Source organism: Lytechinus pictus, chromosome 15 (assembly GCF_037042905.1).
Source record: "Lytechinus pictus isolate F3 Inbred chromosome 15, Lp3.0, whole genome shotgun sequence".
In the NCBI taxonomy this organism is placed as follows: domain Eukaryota; kingdom Metazoa; phylum Echinodermata; class Echinoidea; order Temnopleuroida; family Toxopneustidae; genus Lytechinus; species Lytechinus pictus.
The window spans coordinates 8,841,308-8,860,299 of NC_087259.1; the positions used below are offsets into that span (position 1 = coordinate 8,841,308).

General features: G+C 34.7%; 1 protein-coding gene across 1 annotated transcript; it reads right to left on the reverse strand.

The window, feature by feature from the left end:
• Positions 1-1,638: 1,638 nt before the first annotated feature.
• On the reverse strand, positions 1,639-17,883 carry LOC129277711 (uncharacterized protein KIAA1614-like). Its single transcript, XM_064110126.1, has 4 exons — positions 17,537-17,883; positions 16,316-16,404; positions 11,991-12,217; positions 1,639-7,562 (listed from the first exon to the last, which is right to left on the reverse strand). Exons 1-4 carry the CDS (start codon positions 17,657-17,659, stop codon positions 7,360-7,362), a joined length of 642 nt encoding a protein of 213 aa, XP_063966196.1. The 5' UTR covers positions 17,660-17,883; the 3' UTR covers positions 1,639-7,359.
• Positions 17,884-18,992: the final 1,109 nt, after the last annotated feature.

Below are 18,992 nucleotides of genomic sequence, written 5' to 3' on the forward strand. Positions count from 1 at the left end.
TTCGCCCAATCCCAGGACATAATAAGGCTTTGATATATATTTCGTCATGTGTTTAATATCCACATTTTGTGATCAAATAAAATTGGAAATATTCGCACGATTTTCAACACAAACAATTTTTCAGTTTTTCCCATGAAATTGGCGGCATTACAAGTCGCCACCAAAGGCTACAGTGCACCTGTTAATTCTTTCCTACTCCTTTAGAAATGGAAAGATACATGACTTAATTTGTATTTCGTTGTCACTCCATATTTTTTTACCTCCATCCTCTCAAAACACCTTTCTCCTCTCAAGAAATTCCTTCCCAAAAGGACGAACAATGAATGTCAAGTCAGGACTCACTCTCCTCCAGCATCTTTTTTAATATATCTAGCGCCATCTCTTGTCTTACAAGCAGTCAGTCTCACTGATTGACAGATCTAATCCTACACCATTTGACATTGGGTCACTATTGAATTTATCTACATACCCTTTTCATTTTAAGGGTAACTCCATCAAATCCTTGGAGGAAACAATATGAATAATCATAATTTTACATAATAAAATACCAAATTATATATTGTCAGCTTGGAGTACCCCTTTACATACTTTACCTTTGTGACTGTTCAGTATTTTTGATCTGGTCGATTTGGCTCTCATTCTCTCTCATGTTTCTTTCCTTCTATTCCTCGTTTCTCTCTCTCTCTCTCTAAGCCTTTTCTTTCAATTTCTCCTCTCACTGTCTATCTATCCTTCATCATTTCTCTCCCTACCCCTCTCTTCTTTCTATCCCTCTTTCCCTGTCTTTTTCTTTCTCTTCCTTTCTCCTCCCCTTTACAGCTTAATTACTGATTACTACTTAATTATCAATGCATTTTATATATTTCTTTCCTTCAATTAACCCCCTTTTCAAAAAAACTCGAATCCTAATTTACAAAAAGGAATGTAATATAATTAAACCAATACTTTTGAATATATTCAAAAACATTTTCAACAGTCTCCCAATAAAAGCTTTATAATACTTCTCTTCAACAGAAAACTGTCAGTATTCAGGCCTAATGACATAATTTAGCTAAAATTATTCATCATAACAATATTATACTGTTCTGATTCAAAGAATAAATGTATCTTTCATGTAAAATGATATAAATATCTCACTTACTGTTATCATTTTAAAAGAACTTATACATCTAAGAATGTGATGTTATAGATATAATAATAATAATAGCTGGATTTATAAAGCGCTTTTTGCCTGAGGATACAAAGGTCTTGCTATTATTACCTTGGCTTTAGCTCGAGCTACCATCGCGGGGGCACAGGGCATGCAAGGAATTAATCCTGTCAGGTATCCCCATTCACCTAACCTGGGTCGAGTGCGGCACAGTGTGATAAATTTCTTGCTGAACGAAACTACGTCATGGCTAGGAATCGAACCCACGACCCTCTGTTTGAAAGGTGAGAGTCATAACCACTCGACCATGATCTTAATTTTGATAAAATTAAAAAAATGACCAAATACCTTTGTCTTTGGCTCAAATATCAAAATAAAAGTTTTGACAGAAAAACTCATGAAAAGTTGAGCCAACACAATAAAAATGATATAATAAAATAAAAAATAAAATAATCACACTACAGAAACAAGACAAGACACCAAGCAAATTAAAATGAATTCCCAAAACATACAATTTTATTTTTGCCTTGGATTCATTATCATGCAAGAATCTACATAATTACAATACTTTTTCTTTTGACTATGTACAAAATACAACATATAAATCTTAGAATACACACAATTTTACAAAGGTACAAATTGTAAATAGATAGATATTAATTTCATTTTTCACATAATCTCTACGGCCTGAATTCACAACAGATGTTTAAAAACTAAATGGGTTAATTGGACTGTATAGATTTTGTGTAAAATTGTGCTTAATTCAGTGCATATATCATGAAAGGTCCAATAAATATGGCCAGGGCACTTAATTTCAAACTTAATATGACATTTGTACTATGGTACATGTGAATTGATTTAAATACAATGCGCTAATCTACATACCTCATGGTACAAAACCATACCAACAAATGTGAATTTAGTGCCCTGAGCCAAACATGCCTTTTTATTAAAGATTTCTTTAGTGTACGTGCCGACTTAAGAACAATTATGAATGATCTCTGTATAGTCCACCCCTTCTTGTTTTAAATGTCTTTTGAAAATCTCGGCCTATAAGTATACAATTTTTCTACATGATGATGAACAATAGTCACACATTAATAGGCCTATACATGCACAAAAAGATATAGAAAATTCATTCAAAATCACACATATCTTATTCCCACGGTGAAAACGAAGTTTTGAGATATGTTTTTAAAAGTGAATTAATCATTTTAATTCCACACGAATTACATGATTTCATTCTGGAAGTTTTTACCCAAGGAGACAGCAAGATGGATACATGTCGGGGGAGGGGGTTTCCTAAAATTGATTGTAAAGTTATGAATGCTTCTATGAGTAATTTGAATATGCACTACTAAAATGAAAGCACAAAAGTTTACATTCCATATTAACGAAGTATGACTTAGTTTCTAACTAATTTACACATATAGGGCAAAATATGTTTGGAAATATGTTTAAAGGACAGTGCATGTGTTACTGAACATCTACATATTTCAACATCGGCAAATGTCATTAAGACAAACAAGTGGCTAGCCACATTTGAATAAGCCATAAAATTTGTCCATAACTTTACAAACAATTTTATGAAACATCCTCTAAATCAGAGGCAAGAGCCATTACTTAGGAACTCATATAAATAGTAACCATGAAATTTACACAAAAGAATATAGGTATTGCAAACAATTTCAATTACTAGTAATATAAATGCAAAGTTCCACTTAGAACACGCATTGTTTATTGCAAAAGCACATAAGTTATTTCCTTTAGAATATGAAATAAATACAAATAATCAGAATATTAAAAAATCCTGATATATTTATAAGAATATTACTGAATTATTTTTACATGAAATATGTATTAACAACTGCAAAGGTAAATGTTGAAATATTTCCCTCAAAACTGCCAGCAACTTTGAGGAAAAGCAATCCAATTACAACAGGAAAAAGACTATGCTAAGTTGTAAGGGAACATTTAACTTGAATAAAAGACACATCACCAAATAGAATGTACTTTTTTCAACATGAAAAAAAATCATATGTTAGTTTGAAGTATACTTTACGTACGGTATCTTTGATTTTTTTCTCCCATAAAAAATAAGAAAACCCACCTGCAACATGAAATGAGCTACAAGAAACACAGCATGTCCGAAAAAATACAATTGACAAAATCAAACTGACATCCAACTTCCTTCATTTTTTTCTCTTCGCCCATCAACAATCCTTATAATCTTTTCACATCAAATTGGCAATATTTGTAATTCAAATGCTATTATTTAGACATAAATGTCTTGTTAAAAATATGAGAAAGGTATGTATGAATAACACTTTGAGATAAATGGAATGGCCATTGAGAATTTTGTGTTCATGCAATTAAGGAGATTTCAATATGTTGCCAATTTAACGATTTAAATATTGATCATTCTAATAATTATCAAGTGTCAACAGATCTGCAAAAATCTATAATTAATGAAATACTTTTTTTTTCTCTATGCATGTGAATATGGGAGTCTCTGTGGACCTTTAACTTGCAAATATACTAAACAAAAAAAAAGGACAAAAGGTCATTTTGCCTCCGACGAAGATTCTGCTAGGATCGAAAGCTTAGGCCCCTTTTTGACTTTATAATTTACTCCATTGGCTCTCTTTTATTAGATAAGCAGTTTTCAGCAGCTTCTTTTTGCCAAAAAAAAAGGAGTAAGAAAATGTTTGAAAAAAAAAATTAACTTTTAATCCTTCGTGGGCTGAAGATGTGATCTAATCAGGTACTTTTCTACTACTATCTACTATCTGGAATGTTGTGTATGTTTTGTGCAAATGTCTTTCACATTCTGTGGTTCACAAATATTGAAATAAGCAAAGAGGAAAATGGAAGATGAAAGCTACAAGTGCGTTATTTTTTAGTTTGACGAGAAAAGAAACACTAAATGCAATTAATACCACTTTACCAAATAACACAAGAAATAGTTAATTTGTGTGTCATAGAAAAAAGATGCATATTTGCATCTAGTGAAATGCTTGAAAACAAGTAAGAAATTTAAAATAAGGCATATTTTTTAGTTGAATTGAAAGACATTTCCCAAGTAGGGGCTTGTTTCACAGAAACCTATTATCAATAGCAACTGCTACAACTCGATGTCAAAGTGTGCTTACAGCCAATCATAAGATAGGGATTCAAAGGCTAATAACAGCAGCGTGTGACGTGTAATTGATTGCATGTTCTCGTGAAACATGACCCATTAACTAATGAATTACATGGTGTGTATACAAGAAATGATCAGCCAAGTTCGAAAGGGATTTGGAAGACTAATAATGTAACGTCATATGCAAAGAAATATAAGAGCGTTTCATATGTGTTACAACACATATCCGGTAGAAAAGAAACTACTATTAACTACTGAATTACATTTTTAAGTGGTTGGTGCAATTATGATATTTCTTTAAGTCGGCATGAAGACCTAATTTCACATAGGTGGTCTTGAATCAGTGGTCAGAAACAATGGTTTCTGCAAACTTTATGCATTAATTGCACTTCACTCAGTGCAAATATTAAGAAAGAATGAATAAATAATGAAGACAGGTTTTTGTCACATGGTGCTGAATTCATGCTCCTTACTATGTTGATCTCGTTCCTGAGTCAACCGTTATATGTACCTTGATTTACATAAAGAGTGGGTGAACTAATTTAATTCAAACTAGCGGGCTCTTTATTAATGCTGTTACCTTAGTAACAAGCATGAAATTGACTCCCTCTGACATTGTTTTGCATTTTTTTCCACTGGACTTTTTCTCAAAATATGACCTAAATCAAGCGTAATGAATGCATGAAACCTCCACAAATCATAGTTATAGACACAGATTCAAAACCATCTAAGAAAATTATGGCCATTTTGCCTGAAAACCTACATTGCAAGCCAACATGCAGGGTTGGTGCTATGTTAGGCAGCCTGATTCACATTCTCAACACTAACAACACCACCGAATTTGAAATCATCGCTTGCTTTGAGAAAATAAGCTGTATCACTCATATCACCGACATACATTGACACATAACTAAACGACAAGACCACAACTTTTCGTTTCCACATCGACTAGTGGATATTAATTTCAGTATGTTGCCCAGGATAGGGTCCATACAGGGTATGATTTTCCAGTGGTTAAAGCACGGATGTAAAGTCCCCATTTCTCGGTTTGACAAAATGTAAATTACACTTCTGAAATTTGTGTTTTCAATGATTTTCTTTGCTACACAAAATCATCTATATAGATAGCGTACATTATGGCCATCTGTGTAAAGTCGCATTAAAATTTAGATAAAATGGAACAGCGGTTGCCATGGTAATGAAAAAGATGGTCGGCAGAGGCACCCCATAGAGGGTTTGGCCAGGGTGATTAGTATCCTTTTGCTACTTTGTATTATATACTTAAAGATTGATTTTAGATTGATTTTTGTAATTTAATCACAATTTTAAGGGTTTTTTTTCTTCAGAATTTATTGATTTCTAAATTTTCAGTGTTAAATGTCCCATTTCTGTGATTTGTTTCTTCCTAATGTATTGTGGAGGAATGGAGACTTTACACAAATCATCTTGCAATGCATCAACTCATCTTAGTGTCAACATGTTTAGTTTAACACATTTAAAGTCTACACCCCAAGACTCCGAAATGACAAATTTCAACTCTTTCATTTGGAAGCATTGAAAGTTTTCAAGGTGTCCGATCATATTGCGTTGCAAGATTATTTTATAGAAATATGTTAGCTCTTTTGCATATATATATATCATGTTGACATTACTAAGATGAAAGACATATCATTATTATAGACTGAAAAGGCAATATTTCATATTCAATGATCATAATAAAGATGAAAAAGAAGATTCTAAGGAATACTTGGTATCCTAAGAAATGATTAGTTGTGAATGCACACATGATCAGGCATTCATTTTTGCAAGATCTTTTAATGACCGGTTACGAGCGGTCATAGGTAAAATATAATGACTGGTCACTGTGTGGAGGGCTGGAGGCGATAGGCGGTCTATCGGCTAACAAGGATACACATTTGTATTTTATAAAGCAAATAATGAACATTGTTTTGTTGGGGTATTAGTCTAATTACCCACACACTGTACCCTCAAAACAGTCCAATTACCCTTAGATATCGCCTGCGGTGTATATTCAGAACCGTTGCATAAATATCTTGTATGGGTATTTCTTACCATTGCCCTCCCTGATGTGTACTATTTATTTATATACTAACAGATGCGGTGACAAAAGGCCCAATTCACATGCAAAATTTGAACCGTGCCATAGATATCAATCTGGTGCTGCTAGAAGGTTAACAGGGTCTTTACGGAAGAGATTCTGAGTCTAGCTTTATTGTTAATTTTATAAAAGTTAGCATATTCCCTACTTGAGCCATGTGGTTTTTCCATGAAGTCTGACAGGCTTAATACCAATCTCTACAGATTATTCATAAACAACTTCAAGTGTTCTTGTCAGGTTCCAAAAAGTGAGACTCGACAAAATTGTTTTATATTCAACAGAACAAATTATCGGGAAAAGCCATAAGGGCATTCAATCCCTTCTCTGACCCCGATGACTACTGAATTCTGTGATTCCCATAGACTCTGTACAGGGACCACTCAGTTCCAATAGGCAATGGGTTAAACAAGAGACATCTCTTTGGCACGTGGCAGATGAAATACATTCAGTGGAAAGACGACCTATCCACCGTTCGATATCTTGGCCCCTTTTGCCGACTTGTTGGTGCTAGAATGAACTATTCGACTATTATCTCCAACACTTCAGGATGGGCCCAAGAGTCCTGGTTATTTTAAAACCTTATTGCTCTCATTCTATCAATGTCCACATCAAGAAGGACTTGAAAGACATCATCATTCTCTAATGCTAATCAAGATGGCAGCATGTACACTTAGACAGCCTCTCGATGCAGCAGTGGTAAGCTCTGAACGTTGCAAGTGGAACGTATCAGAACAATTTACAGTCATATCCTATAGATTCAGGATGGCTCCAAGAGTCCTGGTTACTGGCAACCTTGACGTTGCGACTGGCAAGTCTACTTCTCGGTCAGAGCTAGTTCCTGGTCCTTTTGCTCTTGGCTTCATCCAACCCTGCAAGTGCACAGTTTCTGGGGCCATTGATCTCGTGACCAATAATCTGACCTGGAGTTCGTTTCTAGGGTCACCGGCCTCATGACCCATAATCCGACCTTGACTTCAAAGGTCGTACGTGAAGCACCAAAGAATCATTGTCCATCATGAGGTCATAGACATCATCAAGTTTCTTTCTCCTGATGTCCTGACCGTTGATTTCAAGGATCTCGTCACCGACCTGAAGGAGGCCCGCCAGGATCTTGGCTGGATGGCCATCACCGAGCCTCGTTACAAAGATACCTGCAGCAAAGACAAAAAGATACAAAGAATTAATGATCGAGTCTCAGTCATAGAAATTCAGGTTTTAAATCCTGTTTAGTCCCTGACTATAGGGGTGGCTGGATTCACTTTGCACTCACAGAAACAACTCTCATCTCCTCCCTCAACTTTACTCTATTCGGTGCATCCTCCTCACTCCAGGCAACCCTCCTACTCTCCTCCGCCACTTGCTTCTACCATTTTCTTCTTGGGTCGCCCCCAAGCAAGCTGAAATGATTTGACGGTACTTTTATTGCTTCGTGAGCTTTTGCTAATGTTTTCAATTTTCGTTTGCACTGAAACAGACACATTGTACCTTCAGTTAAAGTCAACGGTCTGGGAATGAACAAAGAAAGATGGAGAAGAATTCTGTTACTTTTGTATAAGAAGTTCATGTTGATGAACTAGACCAGGGGCCTGTTTCATAAAGGACTTGCAACTGTTGTAACTTTGCCATTACGGCAACTACCATGGTAACCTTGATTATGATTGGCTGCTGAGCCCTGTTACCATGGTAACTGCCATTATGGCAAAGTTACAACAGTTGCAAGTCCTTTATGAAATGGGCCCCAGGTTCACAAAAAGAAGAGTAAATCAATAATCCCCCCCAAAAAAAATATCAAAAATAAGACAAAAACATGGGTGGATAAAGCTCTCTTTTGGGAACTCATTTCATGTCATGATTAAAACCATAGAAGAGGCCCTGATATTTAACTCACTGATAAAAATGCATAGGTCATCATTTAGAGATAAAATAAAATAACAAGAAATAATGTTGATCATAAGCATTTCACACAAATAGGATATATACCAAATGTTGGTTTATCTAATGTGATAAAACAAAGGATAAAACGGACAGATCCAGATAGCATCAGCAAATACTAATTCAATCCTTCCTAATCTTATTTTTATGCCAGCATACATGTCAGGAATAGAGGTCAAGAATAAAGTGCAATTTTATTCTGTAAATAGTATTTTTTTTGTCGTTTCCAAGCCAAGATCTGAATCTCGGAATTGTTGCCAAAACTGAGTTTGCTTTTTTTTTCCAATGAAGTTTATTTTGAGATCAGGATATGAACAGAAGATGTTTCCTAACACCTGGACTTTCAAGATCAACAGTAAACAATGAACTGGCACAAAAGAAGAGAAATCACAAAAAGAGAAATATGGAGAGAAATACAGGTAGCGAGGGGGAGGGGCAGGAGCAGAGTTAGATATTTGAAGCAGAGAGGAAAATATACAGAATCATAGAGAGAGATAGGAACAAAAAAGAGAGAGAAAAGGGGACACTAAAATAGAAAAAAGAGGCAAAAATAAGAGGTGGGGCAAAATAAGAGAGAAAGGTGAAAATGTATTGATTGGAAAGCAGAGAAAAGAAAAAAGGGATAAATTAATGTTGAGAGAAAATGTTATAAAGGAGAGAAGGGGAAGAAAGGATGGTGCGAGAGGGAGAGGAGATAGGGAGAATGAAAAAGAGAGAGGGAGAGAAATAGAGGCAGAGAGAGAGAGAATAAGAGAAAGAGTATGAGAGGGACAGAGGGGGAGAGATCCTAATGATCAAAGAACCACCTGGGGCCCGTCGCAGAAAGAGTTGCATTTAAACGCAAGCCAAAAAATCAATCGCAAGTCCCAAATGCGCGCTGTTGATTGGTTGAAAATCAAGTTGCGCATGATTTTTTAGAGTTGCGATTGATTGCAACTCTTTCTGCAACGGGCGCCGGATCGATGCAGGACATTTCTAAACTCATTCTGCAACGCTCCACAGCGAAGAAGGAAACATGAATAATTTCCTCATGTTCACATGCATGTCATCGCAACTTTCCCTGATCTAACTTCCTGCTCGCCACTTGGGACCTAAATCTAGGGGCTCCGGCAGAATATCTGTATATCTTCAGAGCAAGAAGGCACTTGTTACAAGAAAAGTTACACTACTTAAAACCCTTCTGCAGATATATCAATGATTGCTGCCTTTTACAGAACATACTATTCCAAGAAGTAAATGCATTCAAGAAGTTCCCTTTTCTAAAGGTATAAAATAACTGGTATCACCTGTATAACATGTGTCTTGTTACAAGCAGAGCTTGAAGTAACTGACTATGCCAGATCCCCCCAAATTTTATCTATTTGAATGGCAAGTGCACCCCAGTAAAAAGTTGATTTAAAGAAAAAAGACGAAAAAAAAATCCAACGAGCATAACACTGAATATTTCATCAAAATTGAATGTAATAAGAAAGTCACGACATTTGAAAGTTTCGCTTATTTCTTCACAAAACAGTTATATGCAAATTAAAGAGTCAATTATGTCCCTCACTCACTATTTCTTTTGTTTTTTATTGTTTGAAATATTTCAATTTTTATAGATTTAAAAATGATAATTAACCTGACTGATCCACAAAATGTTAAAACTATGCTATACATGACCAGGGAGGAATAAATCTGTATTTCACATGATAATGGACAAAATTAAAATATTTCATATTTTATATAATAAAATACAAAAGTAATAGTGAGTGGGTGACGTCATCAGTCCTCCATTTGCATGCCGACCAGGATATGCATATAGGCCCTAAATGTATCATGCAATTAAGTGAAAGTTAAACTTCCATATTTTGATATATTGTAATTCACAGTGTTATGCTTGTTGGATTTTTCTCCTTTTATTCAAATAAACTTTTTGTTGGGGGTGGACTTGTCCTTTAAAGGTAAAATCTGAGAACAAAAGAAGCCATTTTGAAGGGGAGTTTACAATCACCACAATAGCTTGAGTCTTAATATATATGAAAATTCTAGACACTAATTTGTGTTTGCTTTAAACCAACATATAAGATATTTTTGAGGATCTCTTTATAATACTTGTCAATGATATATGAAAAGAGTGACGACAGGTCAACAAAAAAGGGAAGAATTGAGAATATTGACGAATCTCTGATCTTTGCACCTCTTTTATTCTAATCAATGAACTTTGTTTATTCATTTTTTAGAGTCAATACGAGAGAACAAAGATGATTCATATACTATGCTGTATTAAGATGTTGAGAAATGCATACGTTCATCTTAATGTAAGCACACTTGTGTAGTTTAGAAAGGAAGCATATATTGTCTGAAATGAATATCATCAAATATTTTTTGGTTACACTTTAGAAACCCCTTTTTTGCAAAAGATCTATTTGAAACATGAAGTAATTTACTTCTTTGGCTTTGAAAATGTTTTGTTTGAACCTTGGCTTTAAAAAATGATCTAATATATGTGTGACTGAGAATTTCAGAAATTATCTGTATGAAAATCTTCTATCGTCGTAACACAATAATGCTTAAAATACTTCTTTGTTACATAAATGTACTGTAAACATACTACTAAAGTAATGCAAGAAGATTTTTCCTCACCTTCCATCAAAAGCTTAAAATTTGGATAAATGACATATATGTATTTGAATTGATAGAATATCCCTATGTCTTTTTAAGAATAAAAATGTAGTACATTAAAATATTTAAATTAACTATTAAATGAAAATCGGAAGTAGGCCTTTAGTATTTTTTTATCAAGACACACCAAATAAGCATTATATAGACAATTCTATGAAGAAAAAAATTTGCTGCCAAAAGGATTTCCATATGCCGCATGATTTCACTGCCAGCAAGCCATTAAACTTAGCAATGAAGGTGGCTTAGACTTGACGAAAGAATTAGTTCACTAAAGACGCCATCCCTCTTAAAAGCTTTCTTCAATGAGTTTGCAATTAGATTCAAGCCGTCGATTAAGAGGCCATATCACTATATGACAAATCTTTACAGAAGTTAATGACCCTTTAGAAGAACAATTAAAAGTGAGCGGGACCGCAATGCTGAGGTTTTACGCAGATGTTGAGGTCAAATTTCTTGGCCCCTTCGCTTCTGCCCCAAAAGGTCAGTGTATAAGATATTTTCCAGGGTGAACGTTAATAGCCAACACCTGGTTTGGTCATCTTAAAGATTTGCATTCTTTTGTCACTTCAGAAGACAATAACCTGTCAGAAGGGTCACTGTAACGACCTAACCTCAAATTCGCAGAATGCCTGTGTTCTGTTTTCGCTGTAAAGAACAGCTCATAGGATATCATCAAAACACAACTTTGATAATTGTTCACACCTGTTCCTGCCTTACTTTGAATTTGTATAGAATTTGGAAACGTAAATTTGTAAATCAAACAGAAGTCATAACTTTGATGAGGTAAAAATGGTAAGTAAACTGAGAGGCAACTGGTCATCAGGCTAAATAATTGTAAGACTAGGTGATAATTGGACCAAACGGCAATTAGATCCAACTGATAGAACACCAAATGGGTTGAGCCATGATGGAGTAAGATGATCTCAGAATTAGACCATCTGCTAGTGGATACCAACTTTAGCAGCCAGGTCTGTGAATGAACTCACCGTTTCCATTTGCTGAAGTTCCCTTGGCGATGTAGAACCCAAACGGCCCATTGGGTGGCTTGACAAGTTCAATGACCTGTGTACGATCGGGCTTGATGTCGAGCAGCCGACCTATCTTCCGGCCGTGGGTCGGTGAGGTCACATCCGTGTCTTCCGTTGTCCTTTGCGGCCTTGGGTGTCTGTCGCTGTCGGGCGTGGTCGCGAGGCCGAGCACACTGGCAGATCGCCTAGGATAGTGAATCACAATCAATACGTCATCAATAGATACTTTATCAATAATATCAATATAATAAATACATAATTAATAATACTTCGATCAATATCAATATCTAATCGATACTTGATCAATATTTTAAAGTAATTCATGGTTCTTCAATAAGTGGCATCACTTTTATTATACAAACCTGTGTATTTATTAGGTTATCCAGTAGCCCTTATCCCCTGGCAGCTATTCAGTCAAGCATTATTCTCATAAGTTATGTTTAATCATTTTTCATTCTAACATTATCTAAATGTTACATTTGTAATTCAATAAATCATTTTATATGTTTGTTTCATCATTGTTAAAGAAACCTTTGAAACAAGTTAGAATGAATAAAAAAAATCAAAGTATGAGATCAGCAAAGGTTTGAGAGTAATTGGACAAACAATAAGAAAGTTGTGAACATTTGGATGTTGAAATCCCTAGGTGGTTTCAAACCGCCTCGATCACAAGAATCCCCGTTAAATTACGAGAACTTTTTTAGGCTGAAAAATACCCATTAATTATTCCTGCATTCACACCGCCCTGAAACATACCCTTCGGGATAAGTTCCTGAAGTTACGAGCATGCGCAGTATGGTCTGATAAGCAAGCAAGGCGCGAGATTCAAAATCACTAGCCCAGCAGCCACCCACGGCGCCGCACCCAACGACACGCTGGGCTAAAAGTTCCCGTAATTTGCTTTCACATCGCCAAAATACCTGCGACCTTGGAAAAATCCCCACGAAAGTTCTCGTAATTTCGCCAAGTACCTACTATTTAGCGGGTATTTTCTTTCGGGGAAATTACGCATAGTTTGCTTTCACATTACCAAAATACCTGGTATTTTCTGATCGCGGTAAATTTCCCGATCAGAGAATACCTGGAACTGACGAACTTCGAGGCGGTCTGAAACCACCTACTGATGCTACGGAGATCCTCTCACTGGCAATACAACCAAGATTTGTGATGTCACAACATAACTCTCCTTATCGTTCACTGAAAATCTACCCCCAAAACATCTATTTTTTCTCATTCTTATGATAGTACTAACTCTTTGTCCATTATATACTTTATAAACCCTCTATTACATATCCTCCAATAGAAAAATATACCTGATCTATGGATAGACTTGATAAAACTTAAAAGTGACAATTAAAGTAAAATATGTAGAAAAGTAATAAGGGAGTTGTATAAGTGTGATATCATACACGTTGGTAGCATTGCCAATGGGAGGATGTCCACATTACTCTTGATCTCAATTCTTTTTTTTTATTTGTTCAATTTTTCTCAAACTTTAATTGATATATTTTTCTTTGATTTTATGTTTTCTCACAAGCTAACTTGTTCACAGGGTTTCATTCTCTTTTAATGCACAAACTCATGAAAGAGAGAACTTAATTTGAAATTAAAGATAAATGAAAGTAGTTGCAGTAAACACTGATTTCAGGAGAAAGTCAGTAAAACCAGGCTTAATTGTCACTATATCATCGAGGATCTAGATCTGGTACAGTTACATAAACTGAACTTTGTGAAATCTTGGCTGAAAAAGGTTCACACTGAAGATCACCAACACAGATAAGCGCACGTGGGACAGTGTATTATTATTGCTTTGAATGTCGGCCCGATGCTTGACCCGAATCCCGTGCTTATTTGCTAATTTCTCAGCAATTGCACAATTTCTTCCAGAATCCTTTGGCACATGTTTTTTATTTATACAAACAGACACTTTGGTGGTCATTTCATTGGATTCTGTACGAACTCATTTTAAAATCGTCACAACTGTCATTTATCTTTAACTCAAAGATCTGCTGATATAGCCTGAATTATCAGGTGATATGATTGTCATGCACTTACTCTCTGAAACTTAAAACAATAATTTTAATAATTGCTATATTCATATAAAGTCCTTTCCAGAGGATACAAGGCACAACAATCAATGTATTTTTATCCTACAAATGAACGTTGCTTGGTCTAAAGTGTTCTATGTCCTTTTAGAAATAAAACCAACACAAACATCAGTATGTGGTTCTTCATCTGACTACAATGCCCCCCCCCCCCCCCCCCCGATCACACCAGCAAACCCAAAGTGACATTGATGGTTGGTACCAGGCGTAAAGTATCAAATCTGACTGACACACATCCGTAAAACTCAATTACACACACACACACAGTACACAACCTGCCATGACTTCATAAAACAAAAACAAAAACAGCATGGATTAATATTTTTTAAACACCCTTCGTATGATACCCATAAAAAAGATCTGCATTAAATTCATCAATAACATTCATAATTGAATTCAATATCAAGAAAAAGAAAAATGATTTGTGAAAATGGAATATATTTCACATAACCCAATGTCTTTTTTAAAACACCCTTCATATTATTCCCATAAAAAAACTGCATTAAATTCATTTATAATATTCATAATTTGAATTCAATATCAAACATGCCACAGAAAAATGATTTTTTTTTATTAAAGGAAATATGTTTGACATAACCCAATGTGCAACAACAAACTTCAATGTCAAACCCCTAAACAATCAAACTCACATTTTGAGAGACGAACCACACCCACGGGTAAATATTACCTTTTCTTCAAAGATTGTCTTTTTGAACTTTTAAAAGAAGACAAAATCAGATTAAATTCTTCAACATCGACTCCTAACATTAAAATATTTTATTGGGTTTTTTTTCCGGGGGGGGGGGGGGGGGGTGTGATGATTGATGACAACTTGTATAAATTATATTTCAGTATAATGTTTCATTTAAATAATAAAAACACAACCCCTGTGATAACACATTCACATGCTTAATATTTCATAGCATATGACTTGCATCCCATTTTTGAAAGTGTGATTTGAGTGACAAAAATGATGTACTGTAAAAACAAAAATGATGTCAACCAACTTTTCAATTGTCATGAATGGATAAAATTATTAATTATTGTCTTCAATGAGAACTAAAAAGAGTTGCCCACAACTTTTATCAATACTTGACCCCATATACATGTAATCTACATTCCTTGATTACATAAAAACAAATAGGAATTCAAATGTGCAGAAAGGTATTTCGTTCTTCAATGATGTGAACTATGGTTATTATTTAGTACAATGAAATAGATATATACAGATTTGAATTTCATAATCTATGTTCAGGATGTCATAACCAAATAATCTCAGAACTCTATTCCCCCATCAAATAATTAACCCCAAACGGTATACTGCCTTCAGTCCGAATGAACCCTTGACCTGACGTTAAGAAGACTAACAACGAGCCCCTGGTTATTCCCACCCTCTACTTAAACCAGGGGTCCATTCACACACCCTGAGATGATTCAATGATGCATGATGACATAAAAGTACTAATGAAGTCCTCCCCGCCCCTCTGTCAACATGAAATCAACCTTGGACTTGGTAGATTTCTACAAACTTGCCAAGGTACGGGCCAAGACTCATCGAAGACTCATCGGGGGCCAGCGAGGGAGAGCCTTTGATGGTTATCACGCACGGGCAAAAGTACAACTTCTTTTTTTTTATATCCAGAAAGGAAATTGAGGACCCTCACAAAATTTTATCTCACTGGATTAAAAGGAAGTTTTCATTCAATCTATTGGGTATTGATAGTCATCAATGACTGCATTAGAAACTGAAGTTAATTTGTGAAATTTTACATTTAGAGAATTCCAATGAATTTTCTGAAGGACTGCAGAAAGTACCCTTTTTACAAATTATTTTTTCAATATTTTCTCTTTATAAAAAAATTGCCCCCATAAGTTGAAAACTTACATTTTAATTTTTATACTGATTTTTTTTCTTCAAAATTCACCAAAAGTGTGCTAAAAATTCTTCAATTTCACTTAACTTGCAAAAGTGCCCCCATCACTTCGCTCACTCGCTTTTGAGATTCTTCAAAGATTTTTTAGGTGTCTCACCCCCCCCCACCATTGGAAAAAAAAAACCTCTGCCAATGGCGATGGACTAAAAGGCTTGTCCAAAAGCAAGGATCGTAACAGCTAATCATTCAAAATAATGATAACTGTAAAGCCAATACTTATTATTATTTTCTTAAAGAATCTTACCTTTTTGTAAATACTCCTTCAGTTTCATTGTCTTTATCTTTCTTCTTTAGTAAACCAGTAAGAGACCTCAATGACGGTGATTTCTTGAGCTGAAATGGGAAACAAAATAAAAACAAAAACAAAACAAAACTGTTATATATAAAGTACCATAAATACAATCAATCTTTTACAAGTCTACCCTCAATATATAACAAAAGCAGGCAATTTTTTAGGTTGCATCACATTTCCTTCACCAAAAATTGCTCCTATGGAAAATAAACACATTGAGCCAAATATAAACCCCTTAAACCTGACTCTAACCGTAATCCTAATAGATCCTCACACAAAACCAAAACTCAAGTTAAATTCCTGGTTGTGTGAAGTACATAATCCATCACAGTATAATTATATTTTACCTAAAGTAACACTTAAGTCACACTTAAATTCCTGACTGTGTGTGGTACAGTACATGTATATATTTGTCATATCAAACCTAAAATCACACACAGTCATACTTAAAGTCCTGCTTATGTGTTGTATATAAAACAGCAATGTATAAGTAATATCATGCTTAAATTCACACTTAAAATTCCTGGTTGTGTGTGTGTGGTATATAATACCTAAGGTTACACCTACATGTAAGCCAAACTTTAATTCCTGAATGTGTGTGGACGATTTAAGCGTGACTTCAAGTGTGAAATGACGAATAGAGTATGTACATGTAATATATCACTCTATTTGTCATTTCATACTTTTAATTCAAATTTAAATTTCTGGATGTGTATGGTATACTGGATGTGTATGGTATAGAAAAAACAGAGGAGACGTGCGTGACTGCTTATACATGTACATTGATAAAGATCTGCATCAAGTCCATGTATCATACACAATAAAACAGAATAATATAGAGTTTCAAGAAATGACAAACATCTATATTTCTAGTGTCCACATTTAGGCCAACATGTACATGTATATCAATCTACTGTACATAGACAATGTTTTTTCCCAGCAATAAGTAGGATTCGTAACAAGCAAGATGATTTAATGTTAATGAAGAAAACTCTTGAGATACTTCAGTAAGAATAAAAATCACAAATATTACATAATTTATCATATCACACCAACAAATTTCAGTGATTCCACATTCAAATCAATGCACACAAAACTGGATTGACTTTCACCCAGTTAAAATAAACACAGAAGACAGTCAAAATGATATAAGAATACTAAACAAAAACAGACCTCATGTTCATCAAAATGCGGGCGGGCCTGTCGAGGCGTGGCCAGACTTTGGGCCCTTTTCCTTTTCCTGTACGACATGGTGCCCCAAATGGCCACATTTCTTTTAAGATATGTATCACACATACAAATTTATCTTTTCTTAAACAGCCATGTCTGCAACGAATTCCAATAAAAAAAAGAGGCAGTGGTATGTTAATCCCCTCAATTCAATGTGACCATTTCTACATCTCTGTCCCTGTTGGCACATAACACAAGGAAATAAACAAGTTCTCTTTGTAATCTGTCTTTGATTATCAAAAAGCGAAGACAAAAGCCTGTCCGGAAAAAAAATGCCGTCTTCCAAGAGTGCCCAAATACTTTAAAGAGCGAATGGCACGTGCTCGCAGAGCCTCCCGCAAATGTGGATACAAATAACCCATGTACCTCGAGCCCATATATCACTATTTGTCCTTTCACAGTTCTTGCACATTCAAAATTTCACCCATAAATAGCAAGCTTTCGCAGACCGATAGTCAACACTTAACAATAGTTTATAAATTGGGAATTAATGCATGATTATCCACCATTAACATGGACTTTTCACCCCCATTTTTTTTTTTTTTTCTGGCTGAAACGTTTGATGAAATTACAATATAACTGGTTTTATATTGATTTAAATACATATTTTAAGGAACCAAAGGTTGTTTACTCTGCAAACAGTGAACTGAAAGGGGTTCCATTGTCTCAAAGATGCATTATATCTTCGACAACCTCCCTCCTTCCATAAAAAACACTACCATGTTCACAGATGATTTTCTTTTTTTTAACACATGAAATGTGTTTGATGCATAATTGTGCAGATGTACTTGTACACTTATTTTAAACTCTCTGGTAATAACTACATGTACCTGACAAATGGGGTGCTTCTCACATAACATCACAAAATGAAAAATTTAAACATTTATAACTATTCCTTGGTGGATTTTAATCAAACTGTCAATATATTTCTCTATTTTTTTATTTTTAAAATAAACTTTCGTTCTGAGAGGAAACCCAAGAATTGTAGCATTGATTTACAATTTTTTTCTTTCCTTGATCTTGATACACACTCTAACAATCTTTGACATTATTAATTTATTATATCAAAAAATATGACACCAGTTAATACAAACAATCACCCTTTAAATGACAAATATGACTGAAATAGTTTAATTAGTTATTTATTCATTTATTTATTTACTTATATATGTATTTATTTATGTATTTATTTATTCATTTACTTATTTTTTTTAGGGGAAGCTTAGAAAAAGCTTGATCTTCGAATTTTGACATAAGTAGCAACTTTCTTGTGCCTAGAAAGAGTGCTCTACAGGAATTAGTAGACTGTTTTCAGACACTCCATAATATCTCTGTCTTCAATCTAATTTAAACCTTTTAATACTTTATAATCACATTCTAAAAATATCTCCCATTTCGC